Genomic DNA, 24,862 nt, shown 5'->3' with positions numbered 1-24,862 from the left:
GACGCGTTTAATGCGCGTATGCGCGCGTTAAAGGTGACTATACGCGTACAAAAAAATTTTCTTAAAGTTTTAAAATCTTCAAGACTAACACATTATCTTGATAAATTTCTTGATATTAAAAAAAAAAAGGTTTTTAAAGGATGTTGATACATAGAGAAAAAAAACTATATTTTGTTACATTTATTTCATTATTTACATTACAACTAGCTTAATATCTTCGTCTGGTAACGGTTTTCCTCGATAGCTCTTATGTTTTCTAAAAGATATGCTTGATACTTTTGGATCTGTGTGCTTAAGTCTAGAATTTCTTATCTGTTTATTTAAACTCTCCAATGCATCTTCCGCATATACCCCGATTGGCAAAGGTAATTTATGTGATATAGAAGAACTATACAGTAGCAGTTTATGTACAGTAGGAGGCATAAGATACCAGTCGTACAAACTCACTACACGTTTAGCTGTTTCAGTGCAGTATAAATCTAATTCATTGATATTAATAGGATATCCATAAGATATGGTTATGAGAATACTATGCAATTTTTCAATTATATCACAACCAACTTTAGTAATTTCAAAAAAAACTTCACTATTTTTAAATGCTCTTCTGGCAGTATTGCCGTCATTGGTATTTCCAGACCCAGTTTTAGGCATGTCAACATATAGGTTTAACCGTTCTCTGAAGAGTACCTGAATCTCTTTTTTTTAACTCTACAGATAACTTTTCCTCAATTGTTTTTAGCTTATACTTTTTAATTTCAAATTTATAACTCAAATGAAGAATAAATTCCAAGCATTTTATCTAGCAATGCAAAGCTGAAAATCCGAGCCCCAAGGCTGACTCATTCTCAGTTTTTGCTTTTAATAAATCAGTATTGTTCATTTCGTTGGGTTTAGCATTGCACACATTGCAAGATTGAGTGGATTTTTTCTCTGTAAGTGCGTTAACTACTTTATTATCAAACATTGTAAGATCAACTCTATAGCTGATATTAAAGGTCACCTTTCTTCCGGCAAAATCAAAAACTTTGCAAAACGTCTTTCAGGTATTTATTTGATTTTTTACATCCAGTTCTTCTTCTCTGGATAAATTGGACTCTCTTTTTTATATTAGAGATATAGGTCTACAAAAGCGACAACTTGAAGGATTTCCATTTTTCCACATTTCGCTATTTTCTACTTTGAGCAATAGAGGCACAAAAGCTGTACTAAAAAGATTTTCTTCACTTTTAAGTTCTATACTTGTGTTGCTTGTCTCGTTTTTCTGTTTATAAATACTTTTGCTTGATGCTCCATCAAAACCAATCTTTCCATATAAAACTCCAAATATTTTGCTACCTTGACCACAATTAGGCATATCAATCATTTCAGTTATTCTACTCACAGTGTGATCTAACATGCTTTGAAGAGTATTTACACTGAGAATATACATTTTGCAGAAATTTCAGAAAAGTGTATATTCTCAGGATAGCATTTCAATTTTTCCTCAAAATATCGTGCAAGGTAGGATAAATTTGTACATTGTGTACAAGAGCTGAGTTTTTGATCATTTGATATTGTTTATTGCTGAGATCAGTGTTCATTTTTAACGCAAGTGCTTCCTCTACACTCATATTAATGGGAAAGGTTTTATACAAAGTTTCATCAACTTTTTCTATCTCTAAAACATTATAAATATTGTTTTTTAAAATAGAGGCTTTTTTTTCTCCAGCAGATTTTCACTTTTTGCAGAAGCTAGAAATAGAGCTTCATGATGTTCAGTGGCTGGTTTTATTTTTTTTCTTTTGCTTTGCTCTCCAAGAATACTCCAATGTTTATGGGGCCTTCCAGAACAAAAATGGCTATTTTTATTGTTCATAAGATTTCTTAGAAGCCAACGATTTTCTTTTTTTGTATAAATGTATCATAATTTCGTCTACATTGTTTTAGTTTTTTCTTCACCTTTGAAATAAATATAACTAAAGCAACCTTTACTTTATTTAAGTTTTCCTTGCGAATTTCTTCAGTATTCAGCATTAAATCCTTCCATAATCTTAATTTATCAACTCCTAATTCACGTATAATTGGGATAAGATCTAATCATTTCATTGTTATTGTTTTTAAGAACCATCAATATAATAAAACTAATATCATCTTCTGACATAGAAAAGACTCAAACAGATCTAATATAATATTAATAACATCGTCACAATTATGGCTATTAAAATTTAATGTCAGCAAATGTAAACGCATGCATATAGGTAGCAAAAATACTAGGCATATATACACAATGTATGATTCAGTGCTAAATAGAGTTGAACTACCAGAAACAAAAATTGAAAAAGATTTAGGAATTATGATTTCAAACGACTTAAAATGGTCTAGTCAAGTTAGTTATGCGTATGGTAAAGCTAATAAAATGTTAGGAATAATAAAACATTCATTTAAAAACTTAGACATAAACGCATCTAAATTGTTGTACACCTCTCTTGTAAGACCGTATCTAGACTACGCAAATTCAGTATGGTGTCCTTACTTAGAACAAGATAAAAAAAAAAAAATTGAATCGATATAACGTAAAGCAACACGAACAAAATGTCTTCAAGGGAAAAACTATGAAAGTAGACAAACCTACTTTAAATTAACGACTCTTGAAAAAAGACGCGAACGTAATGACTTAATCCAACTTTTCCAAATAGTAAAAAAAATAGATAACTTAACATTGGAATACCCACCAGATTTAATAACTTCAAATACGAGAGGTCACAATATGAGGTTTCATAGACAATTAATTAAAAATCCAAAGAGGTACTATTTCTTAACAAACCGTGTTATTAACAGCTGGAATAATTTAGATCAAAACATTGTAGATTCTAAAACACTTGAATAATTTAAATCAAAGTTGGACTTATTTTTAACATAAATTGGCTGTTAAAGCCTAGATTACCTAGGCTCAGTACATTGTCATTGTACATGTACACAGTTATTATTATTAAATATTAAATATTAAATATTAATATATCTGAAACATTTTAAATTACATTATACATTTTTTTTTTACACTGTTTAAAATTTTATTTTGTTATGGCTTAAACAATTGTCACATTGTTACATCCTGTAAAAACACTATATTGCTAAGTTAACTTTATATAACAGGAAATAATAAAGTTGTTCAGTTAAGCTTTTTCAAACATGTTGTACTTATCGAATAATAAATCGTTCTTTAAAATTGTCAAAAAATATCTTAACAAACTTTTAAATGGTATATAATGACAAAAGCACGTTTTTAAAAACTATATTTAATATTTATGATTTAAAAACTATATTAGAGCAAGTAATACCAGTAAAAAATTAAAATGTAAGTTTCCCGCCATTTTCATTTGTTTGAATTATAACAAAATACTTTCAAAAATGGCGGAAAACAAAGTTTTTAGGTGTTTAACAACATTTGTATTTCTTTAATAACTTCCGATACCGCAGGAGACCGCAGTAATCCCTTTATATTTTAAAAGTAGAAATGTTAATTAACTAGAAAATATATGTATATTTTTGGAACTCGGTAGAACATTTTTTTTAGCTGATAGATAAATCAAAAAAATACAATTACTTGCTGCCTTTTTTTAAAAAAAGTTTTTAAACTTAAACAAAAAAATCAGACTTTTTTTTTCTTTTTAGTAAATTTGAAATATACAGAGCCAAAAGATTATCTTCAAAATAAATATACACTTTTATTTAAATTAAAAGTACTCTATTTTAGTTAAATAAAAATCTCACATTTATCAGATTTCTTTGAAAATAATAACAAATTTTTTCACTTCTTTTTACTATAAAATACAAAATAAAAGTTTTATGAAAAAAATATTTATACTTTTGAAATAAAAAATTATTGCAATTTAATATTATTTAAAAAAGGGCACTCAATTTATAGAAAAGTTTTGAGGGGTTTATTACCATTTTTTTGTTGTTTTGAGTCACTGTGCGATGTTTCTGATTACTTCCCTCATTTTTTTTTCTATATATGTGTAAATTTAATAAAAAGAAAAGCAGGGAAAAGTTTTTATAAAAAAACGGCTTATCAAATATAATAATTTAAATTCTTTCAGAGAACAATTATCGCTTAAAGATTGGGGTTATATTAACTTTAATGGTAATATCAACATGATCTACGACAATTTTTTCAAAACTTTTTACCAAGTGTACGATTCCAATTTTCCTTTAATTGAAATAGTTGTAAGCAATAAAGAAATGTCATCTCCTTGGATTACTAAAGGTCTCAGAAAATCGTCAAAAATTAAGCAGAAGCTTTACATAAAATACCTATAATCGAAATCTGAAAAACATAAACAAAATTATAAAACTTTTACAAACTTGTTTGAAAAGCTTCGCAAAAATGCAAAAAAAACCTACTATTCAAACTTGCTTAATATATATATATAAGCAGAGCCGTAGTGAAGGAGTGGTGAACGAGGCCACAGCCATGGGCGGCAAATTTCAAAATTTAATAAACATTTTTTAATATATAAAATGTTTTAAAGACGCCTCAAAACCAAAATAATTTTAATTTGCGTTTCAAAATCTTTGGACACGCCTCATAATTTTTTTCGCACCTTCATACAAATTAAAATAGTTTCATACAAATTAAAATAATTTCCAATGTAAAATTAAAACATTAATAAAAAAAAATTAAATAATTAAAACAAAATCTGAAAGGCAGTGGAATAGATATTAACGAAGATTTCGCTAAAGAAACTATGGAAGAGAGAAAGAAACTATGGGAAGAAGTGAAAAAACTGCGCAATCAAGGTAAATACGCAACGACTAAATATAACTAAATTAATTGTCGCGAATTTAAAAAATAACTTAACTTTTTTTTAAGCATACGAATTAATTACTCTTTACAAATGGCTAAATCGATGTTGGAACGCAACACTTAAATGTTTTCAAAACTACAAATAATGTTTTACTTAATGATTTTTACGACCCAGATTTGCATTTTTTTAATGAAAAAAATTTAAACTTGCAGTTTTTTGACTTAAAAACTTTTTAAAAGAAATCGAGGCAAAATAATTGCATTTGTATTTATTGATAACACCTAGTCGCACACAGAAACTTTCATTCTTTCTTTGTCAAGAAAAGTAAGATATTTTGAAATAAAATTTTTAAAATCTATTATGTCACCATCAAAAAAAAGAATAAAGCTATCTGGTTCAGCTTTCAAAAAGTTAAAAAGCAACGACTTGAAAGTGACAAAAAATTACAAAAGGTGTTTGCAAAACGGATTAAAAAAAGCGAAGATCACACAGAACAACCAGGTTAAAATATTTTTATTGATGGATTTTCAAGTCAAAATTACAAATAAATTTAATTAAAAAAGATTTCCATTGTTAAATTGCAAATGACATGACTTAGAATTACAAATAAATTTAATTAAAAAAGATTTCCATTGTTATATTGCAAATGACATGACTAAGCCATGTCATTTGCAATATTACAACGGAAAAAATGTTGATATAGCTTATTTTTATTTTTACAGCGCAAAAAAGTCCAGTTTTTTTTCGATGTGATGATAAACAGTTACTGCAAAACAATGAAGTCAACCAAAATGCAGTTACAACAAATCTGTTAGAATTCAAGTTTGATGATCAACCAACTTGGCCCGAAATTAATGACAGTCTAAGATGTTCTTTGGTTGAACATGGTGCTAAACAAGACAAGAGAGAAGTCTATCCTACCACATCAACATCATCAGAAAACAGACATATCAGTTCTACTTGGTTTGAAAAAATCTTCCTAATGGGGAAAAAGTTAATCGTCAATAGTTGTTATACAGTGCATCAAAAAATTCTTTGTTTTGCTTTCCATGTATCCTTTTTTCAAACACAAAGACAAGCAAGTTTGCAGATACATCAAAAGGTTTTTCAGAATGGAAACAACTAAACCCTCGAATCCCTGAACACGAGAATAGCTGTGAGAAAGTGTTTCACTTCATGGAAAGAAATGGAAAAAAAATCTGAGAGAGGGAAGATCTTGAAAAAGAAAAGCGGCGAAATATTCTAAAAGTTGTTATAGATTCAATTATGTTCTGCGCTGAGAACAATTTGGCTTTTCGAGGTAGTTCCAATATTATTGGTGAGCCAAACAGTGGAATCTTTCTCAACACAATTGAACTAATAGCACGCTATCATCATCCTTTAGCAGAACACATAACGAATGTTAAACTTAAGCAGAAATCTGTTAGTTACTTTTCCCCACAAATTCAGAATGAACTAATTGAACTTCTTGGCAGAAAGGTGAAAAGCGAGATAGTCACGAGAATTAAAAAAGCCAAATATTATTTAATTTTATTTGATTGCACTCCTGATCTCTCTCACAAAGAACAAATGTAAGAAATAGACCGATATGTTTTTGTCACTGATGGAGAATGTTCTATTGAATAGAGTTTTCTGGATTTCATTGAGTTTCATCAAAAAACGGAGTTGGTCTGTCTTCAGAAATATTATTCAGCTTAAATAAAGATGAATTAAACATCGAAGATTGCCGAGGTCAGGGTTATGACAATGGAGCCAACATGTATGGAAAATATTCTGGTGTTCAAGCCCGAATAACTGCAAAAAATGATTTAGCACGGTATGTGCCTTGCGCAGCTCACGCTCTAAATCTTGTAGGAGTCCATTCAGCAGAAGTTTCCCCATTTATGATTGCATTTTTTGGAAAGGTTCAAAAAATATTCAATTTCTTCTCAAGTTCTACTACCAGATGGGACAAACTAATGAAAACACTTGAAGTCATCCTAAAAAGTCAAAGTGAAACACGCTGGTCTGCCAAAAAGGAAGCTATCCATTCACTAAATAATCAAATCACAAATGTTTGCAATGTTTTACAAGAAATTAGTAATGATTCTCTGCCAAATGCTGAAACAAGGTCCGGAGCTAGAGAGATTTTGATTTAAGTTGATTTTGAGTTTCTTTGCTGGCTTGACCTTTGGAACATGATACTTACATTAATTGACAGAGAGAATCGCAGCTTACAATCAAAAAATATGACAATTGATATTGCATGAAAAAAAATTGCTGGTCTGATTGCTTCTATACAAAACCTTCGAGACAGGGGCATTCATAACAGCATGAAAAAAGCTGAAATAATATCAAAAGATCTTGAAATTGAAGCTAGCTTTCCAATCAAAAGAAAGCCAAAAGCAAAAAGGATGTTTGATGGTGAAACAAGGGAAGAAAGCTCACACATACCTCCAGAAAAAGATTTTGAAATTAATTGTAATATAGTCTTTAACAGTATAATTACACAATTACACTGGAGATTTGAAACAATGGCTGAGATTTCATCAGATTTTGAGTTTCTAAATGGTAACTCTCTTGCAAGTATGTCAGATGAAGATCTGAAGAAATGTGGAGATAAACTTTGTCAAAAATATGTTCGTGATCTTAATGCTAATGAATTTCTATCTGAAATTGAAAGCTTTAAGTTTCAAGCCAGTGTCCTGATTCCAGATTTAAAAACCGCAAATCCATTGAAAATCTTGCAATTTATGCACACCTATTCTTTGACTGAGGCATACCCTTTCATTGAAATTGCTCTTAGAATCTTTCTCACACTACCCGTCACTGTGGCATCATGTGAACGTAGCTTTAGCAAACTTAAGCTTTTGAAAAAATATCTAAGATCCTCCATGGGTCAAGAACGTTTGACTAATCTTGCCATTTTGTCAATTGAAAATCCCCTCGCAAAATCTCTGTGTTACAATGAAATTATTGATAACTTTGCATCATTGAAAGCTAGAAAAATAAATTTTGTTTGAATGGGTCTAATTTTAATATTTATTAAAAAAACTAATGCCTGGTAATTTTTTCAATGACTTTCAACCACAAAGCACGATTTAAAGTTGACTTTAAATGTGCTTTAAGTAGGTTTATCAAAATTTGAATCAAATTAAACATTAAAAAAATTATTTAATTTGTGGCGGCATTTTTTCTCCTTGCCCGAAAGGATTTTTGATCTCACTACGGCCCTGAATATAAGCACAACTCAAAACGCGTCTGGCAAATCATGAAGGAGGTGTCTAGAAAACTTAAACCAAATAAAAATTTACTCCCAAATTTTATACAAATTGATAACAAATTAATAAATGACTCAAATGATATTGCATTTGAATTTAATAAGCTTTTCACCACTATCGGGACAAAATTAAGCGATAGTATTTCATTCATTAAAAATCTGTTGACGAGTTCAAAACAAGCTCTAATCTAAATTTTAATGAGTTAACTTTTAATGAATTTGAGGTTGCTTTTAAGTCATTAAAACGTAATAAAGCTACTGGGTATGATGATATTAACACAAATATTGTGATTGATTCCTACGATGTTATAAAATATATTCTTTATAAAATCTTCAGAGCATCCATTGCACAAGGGTCTTTTCCAGATAAACTAAAAATAGCAAAATTAACTCAAATCTTTAAGACAGGGGATCGTACAAATAAAACAAATTATCGCCCTATTTCAGTTATTCCAGTTTTTTCAAAAATTTTAGAAAGAATAATGTACAACCCTACTCTTATCTTGTTGAAGATAAAATTCTATAGGAAAACCAATTTGGTTTCGAAAAAAATAATTCAACCGAGCATGCCATTCTTCAACTTACGCGCAATATAACTGACTCTTTTAAAGACTCTTGTATTACACTAGGAGTGTTTATTGATTTGTCTAAGGCATTTGATACAGTCAATCATCAAATCCTGTTAAAAAAACTAATATCATATGGTATTAAAGATAAAACCCTATTATGGTTTAAAAGTTATCTTACTAACCGTAAACAGTTTGTTTACAATAAAGATTCTATATCTCATCTATTCATGAATATAACATGTGGTGCTCCACAAGGATCCATATTTGGTCCACTTATTTTTTTAATATACATAAATGATCTTCATAAATCATCAAACTCAACAACAATAAATTTTGCAGATGACACAAATTTGTTTTTATCTCATAAAGATATTAATATGCTTTTTACTAATACGACAAATGAATTAAAAAAAGTTTCTATTCTGTTTAAACAAAATAGATGGTCTCTAAATAAAGAAAAAACTGAATGGACGCTTTTTTATCCACCTTCAAAAAAACAGAAACTGTCTCATATCATGCCAGACCTTTTAATTGATAATATAATAATAAAAAGAGAAAAAGTTATTAAGTTTCTCAGAGTATATATTGATGAAAATCTATCTTGGAGAAATCATATTGATAATACATCCAATAAAATTGATAAATGCATGGGAATTCTCTATAAAGCAAGAAAAATATATATTGTGTTAACACCAGTTAATACAATTATATTATTCATTTATACATTGTCATATAAACTACGCGAATATTATATGGGGAAGCACTCATAGAACAAAGCTAAAATCTCTTTACTTTCATCAGAAACACGCAGCTCGCGCAATAAATTTTAAAAATCGGTTTTTTCATACGAAACAACTTTTTAAAGAAATGAATATTTTATATGTATATCAACAAAATGTCTTTAATATTTTATGTTTCATGTTTAAATGTAGAGAAAATTTGTTTCCAAACGTATTACAAAATCTTTATCGTATGAAACCTAAAAACAAATATAATCTTCGAATTAATAACAATCTTATTGCCCCTTTTTGCCATAAAAGCAAAGACCAATTTTTTGTTTTTTATCGAGGTCCTTATCTCTGGAACAAAATAGTCTTACCAAATTTTGATTTTTCTACCCAACTGACTTTGCTTCATTCAAACAAAAATTTAAAAAAGTTATACTTTTAATTAAAAATAACGTCACGAAAATTTATCATAACTAGTGCCTAGACTCCTTGCGGACAAACAAATCAAATAATGGCTGTAAACTGTAGGACTTTAGCCTGCATTTCTCTTACTGACGATGATGTTCCTGGTGCTAAACTGCTTAAAATTCTATTGGAATGCAGTTTAAATGAGCTTAAAAGGTGACTAGAGTGTCATAAGCTAAAACAAAGTGGGAGAAAAGAAGAACTTGTGTTGAGAGTCCAGAGAGCTATAAACTTAAATCTTCCTGTCGATTTTAAAGTCTTTAAGATCGACAAGAAGATTTAAGTTTATAGCTCCTCTTTAATAAAGAGGACGAAGGAAAATGGTATAATATGAAAAAACTGCGTCTATATAAACTAACCTTAAAGAATCAACAAATACATCTTCATCTTTTCCTGTTAAAGAATGGAAACGGTTTCCTTCCAGAAATTTACCTTCTAACTTTAATTATGGACATGTTTATTATTTTGTTGTTGAGTCTGTTTCCAATGCATATATTTCTTACTCTCCAGCAGTTGATGACTTACAGCAAGATATAGATGAGATTGATTGTGAGGATACTGTTACTGCTTTTAAAGAGTGGAAGGTTGCGTTTAAAGAGTGGATTTGTTGAAAATATACAAGATAATTTTTCTTCTGCAGGTGAAATTTATTTTGTTAGAAGACATGTTCATCATTCAATGAAGTCTGAAAAACCTCTTCTTATTTTTATAGCTATTAGCAATGCTAGTGGATATATTAAATATACTTCATGCAATTGCATTTTTTTTTAAGGTTTCCTAAACCTGGTAAAATTAAGGAATGAATGCCAGATTCAAAAAAAGAAAAACAAAAAATTAAAACAGAATTATGTAAAAAATGGATTCATGCTTGTAGTAGAAAATCTTTTAATATTAACAATCTAAAGAAAGATACTTATATTTGTTCCTTACATTTTTTTGAAAGAAAAGGTCCTACTAAAGAACATCCAAATCCATTGAAAGCAAACCTTACAGAACAGCAGATTTACTCTATTAACAAAAGAAAAAGAAAAAATCCAACCATTTGTGATGTTGTTATTAAGTCTTAACAAAAGGGCGAGACATCGGACCTTATCGATTTTCAAATAGAAAGTGTTTCTCCATCTTATTGCGGATTTAATACAAAAAATGATTTTACTGAAGGCAGTGATATCCTAGTTGAAATCAGTAGTAAATTAGACGATCATTGTGATTCTTTAGTTTTAAATGAATCAAGTAATATTATTGTTAAAACTTGTGATCAGTCTATGCAAACCATTTATCATGCATCAAAAATCAAAGCAGTTATTTTAAAAAGAAGTCTAAACAATTCTATTTGATTTCCCTCATCATCTTATTCAAGTTTTTCCAGTATATCAAGTGTACCATATAGTAATTTCATGTCAATGGAGTATACTTTATCTTCTGAAGTTAAATGTAAATATTTTATTGGTTTAACCTCGGCTCAACTTTCTAGCTTATATACTTTCTTGGACCTGCAAAATTCAATCTCTCCTACTGGAATAGTTCAAGAAAAGTTAAAACCTCAACAGATTTATCTAAGCTATCACTAAAAAAACAGTTGGTTGTTACATTATTAGGACTTCGTCTTTTTAAAAAATGTTATTCATTTGTAATAAAATAAGTATTTTTTGTATTATTGCTGAATAACATTCTGTTGAAATTTTTTTAAGTCTTTAGCATTTTTTCACATAATTTTTTTGTCAATAAATTTTAAGGAAAAATATTTATGTTTTCTAAAATCTCTATGAAAATACGCTTCTTTTGAGACCCAGGTTGACATATTTTTGAATAACTTTTTTTTCGACAATATTAGGGACTTTACCCTAAATACTTAAGATTTGAACCTAAATATCTTTACAACTTGACGTGATGGTAAAAAAAGAGTGGCATATTTGAAATCAAAATGAGAAATGCTATACAAAAAACAAATTGTTTGCTCGGCACCAGAAAAAAAATTTTTTTTTGTTGGCCTGTGTAATATATATGTTTCATTTTAAACGTCTTAAATATAAAATGTTTCCAGAACATGAAGTTTTCAAAAAAACATTACGTAAAGTATTTCGAACATTCAAAAATATCCGAGCTACTATTGACTGTACAGAGTTTAGATGTGAGGTTCTAAGAAATTATGCTCAACAAGGAAACACATATTCATCATACAAGCATCTTCGCACTATGAAATGTCTTATTGCTGTGAATCCTAATGGTGCAGCTTGTTTTGTATCAGACTTGTATGAGAGAAGCATTACAGATGTTGATATATTTAATAAATGGGATTTAAACACACAAACAATCTTTCAAGATTGTTTGTGTGTTTAATAATTATATGATAGTTATAGTTAAGAAGTTACTTATTCTTTTTTTTTATTTATTATTTTAAATTATTTTGATTAAAATTCACACAAAAACTTTGCATATTGCCACTCCCGAATTAATTTCTTCAATATCCATTGTTAAACAATCTATATTGAACAAATACAGTTTTTTAATTTTAATAATTCTAGGGTTAATACACGTTTATTTATCAAAGATTAAACAACTGTATTAGGCAATATAAAATCATTTCAAATAAATTGAATTTAGAAAATCAGGATTTCAATGTTCTACTGTGGAAATTCCTTTGTTTTTTTGGGTGATGTTTACTCGAAAATGAAAAAACAAAATGATCATATTTATATATCAGATTGTTATATTTTTAGAGCTTGTAAAGTTCCTTAATTTAATAAAGAAATGTAATAATAATATATAAGTAATTTTATAGTTTAAATCTTTAAAATAACACATTTGGGTACTTCTTAAGTACGGTATCAGTATCAATTCTACGTTATTTGAAATTAATGATAGTTATAGGTTATATTCTGGAAAGTCCTGCAATTTAAGTACTGTCATTGAAAGTCAGGAATTTTTTTATATATTCCCAAGAATATCCGCAGCCCTGGATCCATTAATTTAATATATTCATAAATTTTTTCTTTTCTTTTTCATTATTCATATTTTAAAATAACATTGGTTTTATAGTTAAAAATACCATAATTTTACATTTATTCTTAACTATTGACGTTTAAAAACACGATAAATTATTCTTTCAAATTTTGAAGAAATAAGTAAGGCTTTCTATATTTTAAACGTGTCTCCGATCATCCTGGACAGTTTCAAGCAGCACAAGTGCCGTAAAGATATTTTACTAAAAATATAAATAATTTTTTTCTTATCTTGTTTTCCTTGGGGACAAAAAGATTATTTATTTTGAATTTAGGCGGCACCTAAATACGGTCAGCGTTGTCGAAAACAGTCTAGAAATACGCAGTAAAACCTGCATATTTCCTTCCGATCATACCTGCGTACTCTTGTCTGCCAAATAATCGAGAGGGGATGCTTGTAATTTTTCCTAACCTGCATCCTTCCACAGCTTCCACTTCCGGAGATTATTAAGATCCCCGTCTATCAATTTTGAAGAAATGTTATAGGGTTTTGCACCCTATAACATTCATAGACCGTACGTATTTATGCACAGTATAACATTTATAGACCGGAAGTGACCTTCCATAAAGTACGGTCAAAACTATTTCAAAATTTTAAATTTCTTTATTAATAACGAAGAGAGAGAATATATATCAAGCGATAATCGTTCCAAATAATATTTTTATTTTTTGCAACGTAATTAGATGGTAGCGAGAAAAGAAGTAAAAAGCTTTTTCTGAATCCTTTTTTTTTTCTTTAAGCAACCTGGTTTTAATCATTTCTCTTAAAATGTTACAACATGATGTTATTTTAAGTTAAATAAGTACATTAAGTAATATTTAAGGTTTTAGTTAAGTACAGAGTAATACAACACGAGCGTACAAGGAGGGAGGGGGTTCCAAAATCAGTGGTTTAATGGTACTTTATGTACTTTAAGGATGCCTCTTTATGTACTTTATAGATAGCCCCCTAAAGTGTTAGATGGAAACTAGTTCATATCAAAATTAAACATTCGAATGGAATTTTACAAAAAATAAAACCCCAAATCAAATCTTTTAAAATCTTTTTAAATATTTATTATCTGTGTTTCATGGCAATGCTTATATTAATGCATAAACAAGTATAGATATTCAAAGACTAAAAAAAATACTTCACAAATAAGTAATAAATAAGCAAGAAATAATCAACTTAAACATGTCTCATATTACGTTCCATAGGTTTTTTAGTTTTACAATAAATACAATTTAGTTTAAAATCTCAGGCATAAGTTTTCGTGGAGCTTTCATAATGAAGTACTCAGGTACCTGATCTTTAGACCAAAACAACTAGTAGATTGAATAATATGTCTGTGAAGATCTTCATTTGGGAAGATTCGCTCAATATGGGGATCTCCAACACCAGAATGCATAACAAAATCACAGTACAAACATTGCGTAACCAGAAGTTGATGTTGAAATTGGTAGTAATACATGTGTGACTTTTTTGAAATAAGTTTCTGATCTACAATGGAAAAACATTGTCTACTTATTATAGCTTTTAGTTTTTCATCACTTGAAAGCTTTATTATATCATTAACAGATTGACTTTTAAATATTTTCAAACACTTTATTTCAAAATACCACATAACTTCTTGTCATCATCATAAATAAGACCATCTGGAGTAGCATCTAAATGTGGATATTTTTGGTTGATCCAAATTCCACTGTTCACAACAACTTTATTTGTAATATTTGGTTTTTCATCTATGCCATATTTCATATCCATTGTTATATTATTTTCGGAAAACCAGAATCTTTTTTCAAGAAAAGTGAATAAAGAAATCTTCGAACAAGAATCTAATGATTCCCCTAAATTAACACATTTTTTGGATACAAATGCTGTTATACGAAACCATCTTGCTTGATGCCATGTTAAAGATTTGGCTTGATTAACTGTATCTGGTACACTGTATTTCACCAAAAATTATATTTTTTCTAAGAAATTTTTTACTATTTAATAACAAAGATTCTTCAAAATTTTGAACAAGTTCTCTATCATAAATAGTATCTTCATTAGATAAATGGAAATCATCATATTTAATCTGTAAGAGCATTTCCCACATGGATTGATTTTGACTGTTTTGCAATGAGATTAATTGAAGATCAGTAACAAAATGTGAAACAAATTTACAGTTTACGTCATAAGTAAACTGTGACATAATCACTTAAATACAAAAGAAGTGCAGTAACATGACAGCATCTGCTAATTTCGCTAGCTTTGCAATTAATTGCATGAAGTATATTTAATATATCCACTAGCATTGCTAATAGCTATAAAAATAAGAAGAGGTTTTTCAGACTTCATTGAATGATGAACATGTCTTCTAACAAAATAAATTTCACCTGCAGAAGAAAAATTATCTTGTATATTTTCAACAAATCCACTCTTTAAACGCAACCTTCCACTCTTTAAAAGCAGTAACAGTATCCTCACAATCAATCTCATCTATATCTTGCTGTAAGTCATCAACTGCTGGAGAGTAAGAAATATATGCATTGGAAACAGACTCAACAACAAAATAATAAACATGTCCATAATTAAAGTTAGAAGGTAAATTTCTGGAAGGAAACCGTTTCCATTCTTTAACAGGAAAAGATGAAGATGTATTTGTTGATTCTTTAAGGTTAGTTTATATAGACGCAGTTTTTTCATATTATACCATTTTCCTTCGTCCTCTTTATTAAAGAGGAGCTATAAACTTAAATCTTCTTGTCGATCTTAAAGACTTTAAAATCGACAGGAAGATTTAAGTTTATAGCTCTCTGGACTCTCAACACAAGTTCTTCTTTTCTCCCACTTTGTTTTAGCTTATGACACTCTAGTCACCTTTTAAGCTCATTTAAACTGCATTCCAATAGAATTTTAAGCAGTTTAGCACCAGGAACATCATCGTCAGTAAGAGAAATGCAGGCTAAAGTCCTACAGTTTACAGCCATTATTTGATTTGTTTGTCCGCAAGGAGTCTAGGCACTAGTTATGATAAATTTTCGTGACGTTTGCAAAACCCTACGCTTTTGAAAACGCATTTTTAATACAAATGTAAAAGGAACTTTAAATGTGAAAGGAGTTTCTTATTCTTGCGGCAAAAAAACCACGTGATCATTGCGTAATTAAAAAATAAAAGTATCTACCATTATGATATGGGGGGAAACAATTGCATTGATTTCAGTATAACACTACTTAAACGCTTTGAAAATGTCTTATGATTATTAAAAAAACTATCGAAAGAGGCTACTGAATGTTATCAAAATAAGTTAGATTTCATAGATAAGCTTTTTATACAACTAATAAATTTATTACAGGAAATTTTATATTAGGTTACATATTAAACGCTAATACTTTTAGTGTGTTTACTTAATTGAGAAACACACTAATACAGTAATAGTGTGTTTACTTAAACACATTAATAGTTTTTTTAAACACATAATACTTAATATAAATAATATAAAATACCTATGTCAATAAGTAATACATAAATTACACGGGGATTGCACTTGGAAGTCCGAAAAAAGAACCTCAAGGACAGACGATGACTGTTTATTTGCTTAATGACAACAACTTCAAACGAAACAATTACTTTACATTTTAATACTGATTACAATATGTAACAAAAAATGTAAAAAAGAAATTATAATATAAAATTTCTTTTTTAAATATGTCGGAATTAGACAGAACAATCTATTTTACCGGCTGAAGAGATTTTACTTGACTTTTTAGAACAAAATTTAGCGTTAAATTACAATTAATCTGTCCAAATATGCATAAAGGAATCATGGAGTTCAATTAGTTCATCATTTTGAAATTATTGCACAGTTTACAGACAGGTCAATAAATAAAACAAAAATACTACATATTCATTTCTAATAATATTTAAAAACTATATATTTATAACTATATATTTTGCTTTAAATTTTCCACAGTGTAATATCTATTCTGCATATTTTTAACATATGTGGAATAAATGTTATAAATAAAAATTATTTTTCACAGTATAATAATACAATGATCAAAATTACTAATTATAACAATTTGAATTATAACATTGTAACAATATTTATAAAGTTTATAGTAAATGGTATGAGGATTAACGATATTCCGTCTTGGATTTTAGAAAATGCTTAACATTAAGGACTTTTTAAATTCGTTCACGAAAACCAGTGACAACCGCAGAAACTCTACTAAAGAAAATGGAACCAATTTATGTTGAAAACATTATTTACACATTAATGTCTTTTGTATTATGCTAATGTGAAAAATAAAAAAGTAATTTAAAATGTGACCGAAGAAATAACAAAGAAGAAATTCGATTGATTGTTTTTGTGACCTAAGAACAACCCTAAAGATAAAAAATGCAACATTAAATATATGTTTTGGTTTAAAACATGATTTTTGGCTTTTAGTGAATGATTAGAAGTAGTGATAATCAAATCTAATAATCATTAATCTTGGGAACTTTGCTTTGAAAACTGCAGGAATAGTGCTAAACAAGTGATCTCGTTTTTGCATTTTGATTAAGCAATTTAACTTTAAATACATAATATCTATCCACTTCCAAAAATAATTTATGGCTGTTTGTTTTGCAATGTTGCATATGAAAGCAATATTTTCAAAGGTGTAATTATGGTATGTATAATTTAATTATACATACCATGATTTGATTATAGATTTCTTCCTTTGAATTTCTCCCATCGCTGACTTTTGCAATCAAATTAGTAAAAGTTTTTCCAAAACATCTAACTCTTAACCTGCTAATGTTACACACTTTTCTTTATACATGATAATGTTTGCATAACTAAATGGAGAATTTGTCTTTAATTTCAAATCTGATACTTCTAAACGAAGATTATATGTTTCTTCACATAAATTATTCATTTCTATGTATATTGCATCTCTTTCTGGATTCTCAATTGTTGTTTCTTAATTGTTGTTGTTGAATTTACTTGTGCACTCTGTTTTGATGAATCTGTTATCAAATTGAAACCAATGTCTTTGCTAATCAAATTAAAACCAATGTCTTCACTAAATTCAGTTGTTGTTTCTTGTTTGTTCAAGACACTAACATCCTCCACTGCAGTCAACGGATTGTCAATATTTATTTGTTCACTGACTTCATCAACTTGAGATTTATTGCAAAGACTTTTTTGTACACGATATTCTAAAAAAATATTTGTATGTTTTAGGTATATAGTAAATACAAACCAGGCATTAAAAAAAAAAAATGGTCTGATTCAACTATTTTATTAGCAAGCAAAAGTTGTAAATTTGATATTTCATATTAATAAAGTTTGTGCTCTACGAGCTATTAAACATTTTATCTATAAAAAAAAGCAATAAACGCATAATTTATAAATGCTTAGTTTTAATGCATAACAAAAATAAATTGCAACTATTACATAAACAGTTTTTACAAAAAAAATTTAAACAACAAGATAAACTATATACCAAGAGAATTGTTCAATCTGTTTATTCTCCTTTCATTTTGTGACAACAATCGGTTATGTCGGTGGGATGATTCCACAATATTTTTTTAGCACCGAACATATTCACTGATGGAATATAGTCAATATGCTTTTCAAAGTTCTCTTTTTTTCCTGAAAGTAAAAAATTACTTTACTATGGATACCAATAATATCTCCCAGACTTAGAAGAATATTCAGAAAAACTGGTTATAGAACTGTTTTTAAGTCAAATGCTAACCTAAAAACACTATTAACGTCTAGAAACAAATCAAAATTACCACGCAACAGCCAACCTGAAACCTATTTAATTAAGTGCAAATGCTCCAAAGTGTATGTCGGTGAATCGAAACTTCAAATAAGAACAAGGGTTCAACAACACCAAAATTTTTTGACTGAAGGCAAGTTAAAACAGTCTGCATTAGCTTTGCATAAAGTAAATTGCGATGAGGATATTGAATGGGATAGGGCAGAAACACTTGAAGTTGAGGATAAAAAATTTGAAAGAAAAGTCCGTGAAGCCTTGGAGATACAAAAACATCAATGTTCTCCAATGTACGGTGGTGTTAATTTGGACAATGGACAATATGAAAAAATGAAGTCCAAAAAATATATTTTTGGACTTCATTTTTTTCATATTTAAGTAAAAGAAGCCATTATAAAGGTGACGTCAAAATTAAAAAAAAATTTTTGTTGTTATTTAACGGTCACAATTTTGGGGTTCGGTGTCTTAAAAGCGAAACTTTTAAGAGCGAAAATTTTAAAAGCGAAGGTCGGGAAAGCGAAAAAGTTAAAAGCGAATGGGATGGGTTAAGCGAGAAAAAAAAATTTAATAACATTAGTAACATTATTTTTATATAAGTGAGTTAATATTTAAAAAGGAAAACGCAGTTGACTATTTATATTAAAATTGCTAATTTTCAAAGGTCATATATTCAAGACAAGAATAAGTATTTATATACTAGGTATTTATATACTAGGTATTTTTATAGAATTAGAGAAATCAATTAAAAGCATCGAACTCTCCATGGGGCTTTGACTAATTTAAATTTTAGCATCATTTAGGAGAGGAATAATTACACAGGTCAACAAAAAAAAAAATTTTTTCTGGTGCCGAGCAAACAATTTGTTTTTTGTATAGCATTTCTCATTTTGATTTCAAATATGCAACTCTTTTTTTACCATCACGTCAAGTTGTAAAGTTATTTAGGTTCAAATCTTATAAAAGTTGTAAAGTTATTTAGGTTCAAATCTTAGGTTCAAAGATTATAAAAAACATAAATAATTTTTCTTAAAATTTATTGACAAAAAAAATATGTGAAAAAATGATAAAGACTCTTAAAAAAATTTCAACAGAATGATATTCAGCAATAATACAAAAAATACTTATTTTTATTACAAATGAATAACATTTTTAAAATCTCTATGAAAATACGCTTCTTTTGAGACCTAGGTTGACATACTTTTGAATAACTTTTTTTTCGACAATATTAGGGGCTTTACCCTAAATACTTAAGATTTGAACCTAAATATCTTTACAACTTGACGTGATGGTAAAAAAAGAGTTGCATATTTGAAATCAAAATGAGAAATGCTATACAAATAACAAATTGTTTGCGCGGCACCAGAAAATTTTTTTTTTTTGTTGGCCTTTGTTATTAATAAATACTGGATTATTTTCTTTAAATTGTGTCATCTTAAAGGTGTAAATTGAAGTGAGTCAATTTCAGAAAAAAGTTCATAAAGTTTATACTTTATACAAGATAGAGTAAGGCGAAATTGAATTGTTTAGAATTTTGCTCCAAAACAAAGTGTAAAAGTTGAGATACCAATGATAAGAGGTGAAGTTTTTAGTTGTCTCCACACAAAAAATTTAGTTAGTTAGAAGTGGTTCTCTTTTATGTGCCATCATATCAGCCAGTTATATTTACTGGTGTATTATCTGCAAGATAAATTGAGTTTTTAATATTTGTGTTGAAAATAATATTGTTATCAGACATACACTTTAGTAAAATGAATAATAGCTCAAAGCCTGTGTCAAAAATGACTTTTATATGTTGTATTTATAAAGCCTGGTTTTTGACTTATAATATATAAGTCAAAAATCACAATATAAGTCTCTATAATATAGAGACTTATATTGTGACCATTATGTATGGCGTTATCTTGATCAATATTGTTACACTTGAAATATGTTGCTGTACCTTTTACGTATTTTTTTGGCTATTTTTTTATGATGTTGTTTTGATTTGATTTGTTCCTTAAACAGAAAGCTGCGCAGTATCTTTTTTTTCCTACATGTTCAATTTCAGCAATATATTTGTGTCAAAATTATTTATAATTCATTTTACAGGAGGTAGTGTAAGATTATTTTATTTTTGACTACTTTCTTATTTTGCAATGTGGTTGTTTTTATTTTTAGGACACTTTAAGGATATGATTTAATTAATAACTGGGTGGATTTTTTTTGGTTGATGCCTAAAAGATTTTTTGAAGACAGTTCTACATTATGCGTTTTATTGTAGAATAAAAACATGCCAATAATCCAAAAATTATTCCGCGTAATGTTTTTTGGATCGTTTGCATGTAAAATTAAAAATTCAGTCATTAATTGTGAAAAAGATTCTGCTTAAAGGAAAAAGGCTTATAAAGTGTGCTTGGCTAATTAGTTTAACAAGTTTCAATTGCGATGATTGACTGGTGAGAAACTTATTTACTTTTTATGCTTTAACTAAATAATTTGTTATTGTTAATAGTTATGTCATGAATTGCTTGTGACCTAAGAATAGTAAAGTTTTTAATCATTTGTATTACTTAGCATAAAGATTTAATTATTTTATCTACAGATTGGTTGGTAAAAGCCTTTATTATCTTATTTGTTTGCTGTCCAATATACTGTTATATGTTTTTGAGCTAGGTAAAATAGTTTTTAAAACATAAATTACTGCAGACTATAGATGAATCTAATTTTAGTTCACTTCTTGGGAAATTTTATATCATTTACTTTGTTTATTGTATTGCTAATTTTTTTATTACTAAAATAAGAATTTTTTTTGTAATAAAAAATTTAGCAATACAATAAACAAAGTGTAAAATAACATCCCAGCTAATGCAATACGTTGGGCTAACATTGAAAATCTTTTTTTTTTATCATCGTTATTTTCAACAAGGCTGCAAGCAACTACTACTTACAGAAAAGATGAAATTTATAGAGCAAGATAACGAATAACAGAAAAATTAATAGATTGTGAATTATATGAATCAGGAAAACAAGATGAAGCATGTGAAAAAAAAAGTTTAAGGAAAAAAACTAGACGAATAAGAATTTTGGGAGCACTTAGGAACAGTCATAGTAAAACAGTTAGAATTTATTGAATGATGAGTAACACAAGAATGAATTTTATTAAATGGCACAATAGACGCTAGCTCTTTAGAGCAGTGTCCATTGTAGTAATAATAAAAAATAGAAAGAGAAGCAACATTACGGTAATGTTATAATGGTTGGAGGTTGGCTGCAAGAGCAGCTCCTTGTTTGTTGCAAGAGCAGGTCAAGGTGCAAAAACAATTCATTTTTGCACCTTGTCTAAACGAGAAAGGACATCACTAGAAGATCCGCCCAAGATATGGCAAAAGTGTTCCATACAAGGGTGGATTTAGGATTTATAGAGATAAGATATTTATAGAGATGTTTGCATTGATGTATACTTATAAATTTAAAAACATCATAAGTTGACAATATATTCAAAGGCTGAATTTCAGCACAATTGTTATAAGCAAAAGGTCTTTGCACACTACCAATTTGGCATTTATACTTCAAGGGTTGTTTATTGTAAACACTTTTTTTTTTCTTTCTATGTTCTATTTATGTTTTTGTATAAAGCTAATTTAAAAAAAAGGTTCATAAGTTTAGAAGCTTTAATACAATAAAATAAGTTTTGACACTACTGTTCTGAACAAGAATAATTTATTAAACACATAAATTAAAATATCAACTATTTTTTTAACCTCTTATTCTTTACATAAAAATTGGCTTGAATGTAGAAATAAACACAGACCAATAATGACAGTGCTTTAGCTCATTCACCTAATTAAAAGACTCCAAAACACATATTGTATATTCAAAGCGCATTATTACTGAGTGCAAGGAATCTCAAAATTAAACACAAAATAAAGCAGATTTACTTAAGAACATTAAAATCTATCAACATTTGCCCCAAAACTACTCTTTAAAAAAAACATAGAACTTCAAAAACATACGTCGACAATATTTTTGTAAAAAATCAGCAAAGAACAATATGTAACCCAGCTAATCCGCAAATATATCAAATAGCAAGAGAAAATATTAACTTTAGGACTAAAATAGTCAGTGTATACATTAGTTTAAAAATAATTTTATAAAGAGAACATTATTTCTTATAACAGATCATAAGCATAAGCATAAGTGATCAACTTGATAAACATAAACTGATAAAAGCTTGCCTTAATTTACATAAATAGGAATATTTTTATATATTATTATCTACTAGATAATATTAAAAACTAACCTTCATGTCTCTTTTTTAAATACGTGTGTTGATATATTTGCCCTGGCTTTTAGTCTATGACTAAAAATTTAAACATCAATTGTTGAGGTTTAACTGTCACATCATTTCTAAAAGTATCAAGGGTAAACAGCCTAACTCACCATACCTAATCAAAATAAAAGCACATTATTAATTTGCATCTTTTTAATTTTAAGAACAATTTTTATTTAAACAAAGAAACAATCTTTTGCTTGAAATGTAATAAATATCAAAAAAGAAATTAAAATGAAATAATATATCAATAAGAAATTATCCAAGTCTATTTTTTATCAGATAACTTGTAGTGCAAAAATAATTTTTAATAATTTAATAATAATTTAATAATAATAACTGTGTACATGTACAATGACAATGTACGGAGCCTAGGTAATCTAGGCTTTAACAGCCAATTTATGTTAAAAATAAGCCCAACTTTGATTTAAATTGTTCAAGTGTTTTAGAATCTTTAATGTTTTGATCTAAATTATTCCAGCTGTTAATAACACGGTTTGTTAAGAAATAGTACCTCTTTGGATTTTTAATTAATTGTCTATGAAACCTCATATTGTGACCTTTCGTATTTGAAGTTATTAAATCTGGTGGGTATTCCAATGTTAAGTTATCTATTTTTTTTACTATTTTCAAAAGTTGGATTAAGTCATTACGTTCGCGTCTTTTTTCAAGAGTCGTTAATTTATAGTAGGTTAGTCTACTTTCATAGTTTTTCCCTTGAATTCATTTTATTGGTGTTGCTTTACGTTGTATCAATTCAATTTTTTTTATCTTGTTCTAAGTAAGGACACCACACTGAATTTGCGTAGTCTAGATACGGTCTTACAAGAGAGGTGTACAACAATTTAGATGCGTTTATGTCTAAGTTTTTAAATGAATGTTTTATTTTTCCTAACATTTTATTAGCTTTACCATATGCATAACTAACTTGACTAGACCATTTTAAGTCGTTTGAAATCATAATTCCTAAATCTTTTTCAATTTTTGTTTCTGGTAGTTCAACTCTATTTAGCACTGAATCATACATTGTGTATATATGCCTAGTATTTTTGCTACCTATATGCATGCGTTTACATTTGCTGACATTAAATTTTAATAGCCATAATTGTGACCATATTATTAATTTGTTTCGATCTGTTTGCGTCTTTTCTATGTCAGAAGATGATCTAATTATGTTAATTATTCTAACATCATCAGCATACATTTTACAGTTCGTTGATAACTCATTCGGTAAGTCGTTTATATAAACAATAAACATAAACGGACCCAAGACAGACCCTTGCGGTACTCCACTTGTAACTGGAGACCAATTTGAAAATCCGCCGTTGCAGAAGACACGTTGCACTCTGTTACTTACGAAATTTTTGTACCATCTAACTGCTTTTTTGTTAAATCCATAACTTTTTAGTTTAAGACACAATCTGTTGTAAGGCACGGAATCGAAAGCTTTTTTCATATCTAGGAAAATGATATCTACTGGTAAATTATCTTCCATTGCTTGAGTTATTAGATCCATAAATTCTATAAGGTTTGTACAACAGTTTTTTTTTTTAGAAAATCCATGTTGTTCCTTAGTCAAGAGATTGTTATTTTCTAAGTGCGACATAAATGTAGCTTATAAGATACGTTTCATTACTTTACTTATAACTGAAGTAAGTGCTACTGGTCGATAACTTGATGGTTCCGATTTATCTCCACTTTTAAATAATGGTGTTATATTAGCATTTAACCACATCGATTGAATTATTCCAGTGTCGTACGATTTATTAAAAATAAGTGATAAAGGAAGTGAAAACGCATCTGCGCAACACTTTAAAGAAAATGGGTGAACTCCATCTACTCCTGTACATTTATTTGGATTTAGTGACTTCAGGATTATATAAACTGTGTCTGGTGAAAATGTAGGGTCATCACAAATAATGTTTGTCCTATTTTTAAAGAATGGCATATTGTCACTAATTTCATTGGTGAAAACAGAGCTAAAATAGTTATTTAATGAATGC

At 28.4% G+C, this 24,862-nt stretch overlaps 1 protein-coding gene and 1 long non-coding RNA gene across 2 annotated transcripts; one reads left to right on the top strand and one right to left on the bottom strand.

Annotated features, from left to right (window-relative positions):
* Positions 1-7,099: 7,099 nt before the first annotated feature.
* LOC136078766 (zinc finger MYM-type protein 1-like) lies at positions 7,100-7,789 on the top strand. Its single transcript, XM_065794567.1, has one exon. The coding sequence runs from the start codon at positions 7,100-7,102 to the stop codon at positions 7,787-7,789; it is 690 nt and encodes a 229-aa protein (XP_065650639.1).
* A 9,035-nt stretch (positions 7,790-16,824) lies between these two features.
* On the bottom strand, positions 16,825-22,992 carry LOC136078262 (uncharacterized). Its single transcript, XR_010637656.1, has 3 exons — positions 22,830-22,992; positions 18,272-18,420; positions 16,825-17,984 (listed from the first exon to the last, which is right to left on the bottom strand). It is a non-coding gene; the product is annotated as an uncharacterized LOC136078262 (long non-coding RNA).
* Positions 22,993-24,862: the final 1,870 nt, after the last annotated feature.

Source organism: Hydra vulgaris, chromosome 03 (assembly GCF_038396675.1).
Source record: "Hydra vulgaris chromosome 03, alternate assembly HydraT2T_AEP".
In the NCBI taxonomy this organism is placed as follows: domain Eukaryota; kingdom Metazoa; phylum Cnidaria; class Hydrozoa; order Anthoathecata; family Hydridae; genus Hydra; species Hydra vulgaris.
The sequence above is the reverse complement of the archived record's forward strand: the minus strand, read 5'-3'. Positions and strand labels throughout refer to the sequence as shown.

Bases quoted from the DNA above. Each gene is read 5' to 3' on its own strand.
- LOC136078766 (XM_065794567.1), top strand. From the start codon at position 7,100: ATGAAAAAAGCTGAAATAATATCAAAAGATCTTGAAATTGAAGCTAGC.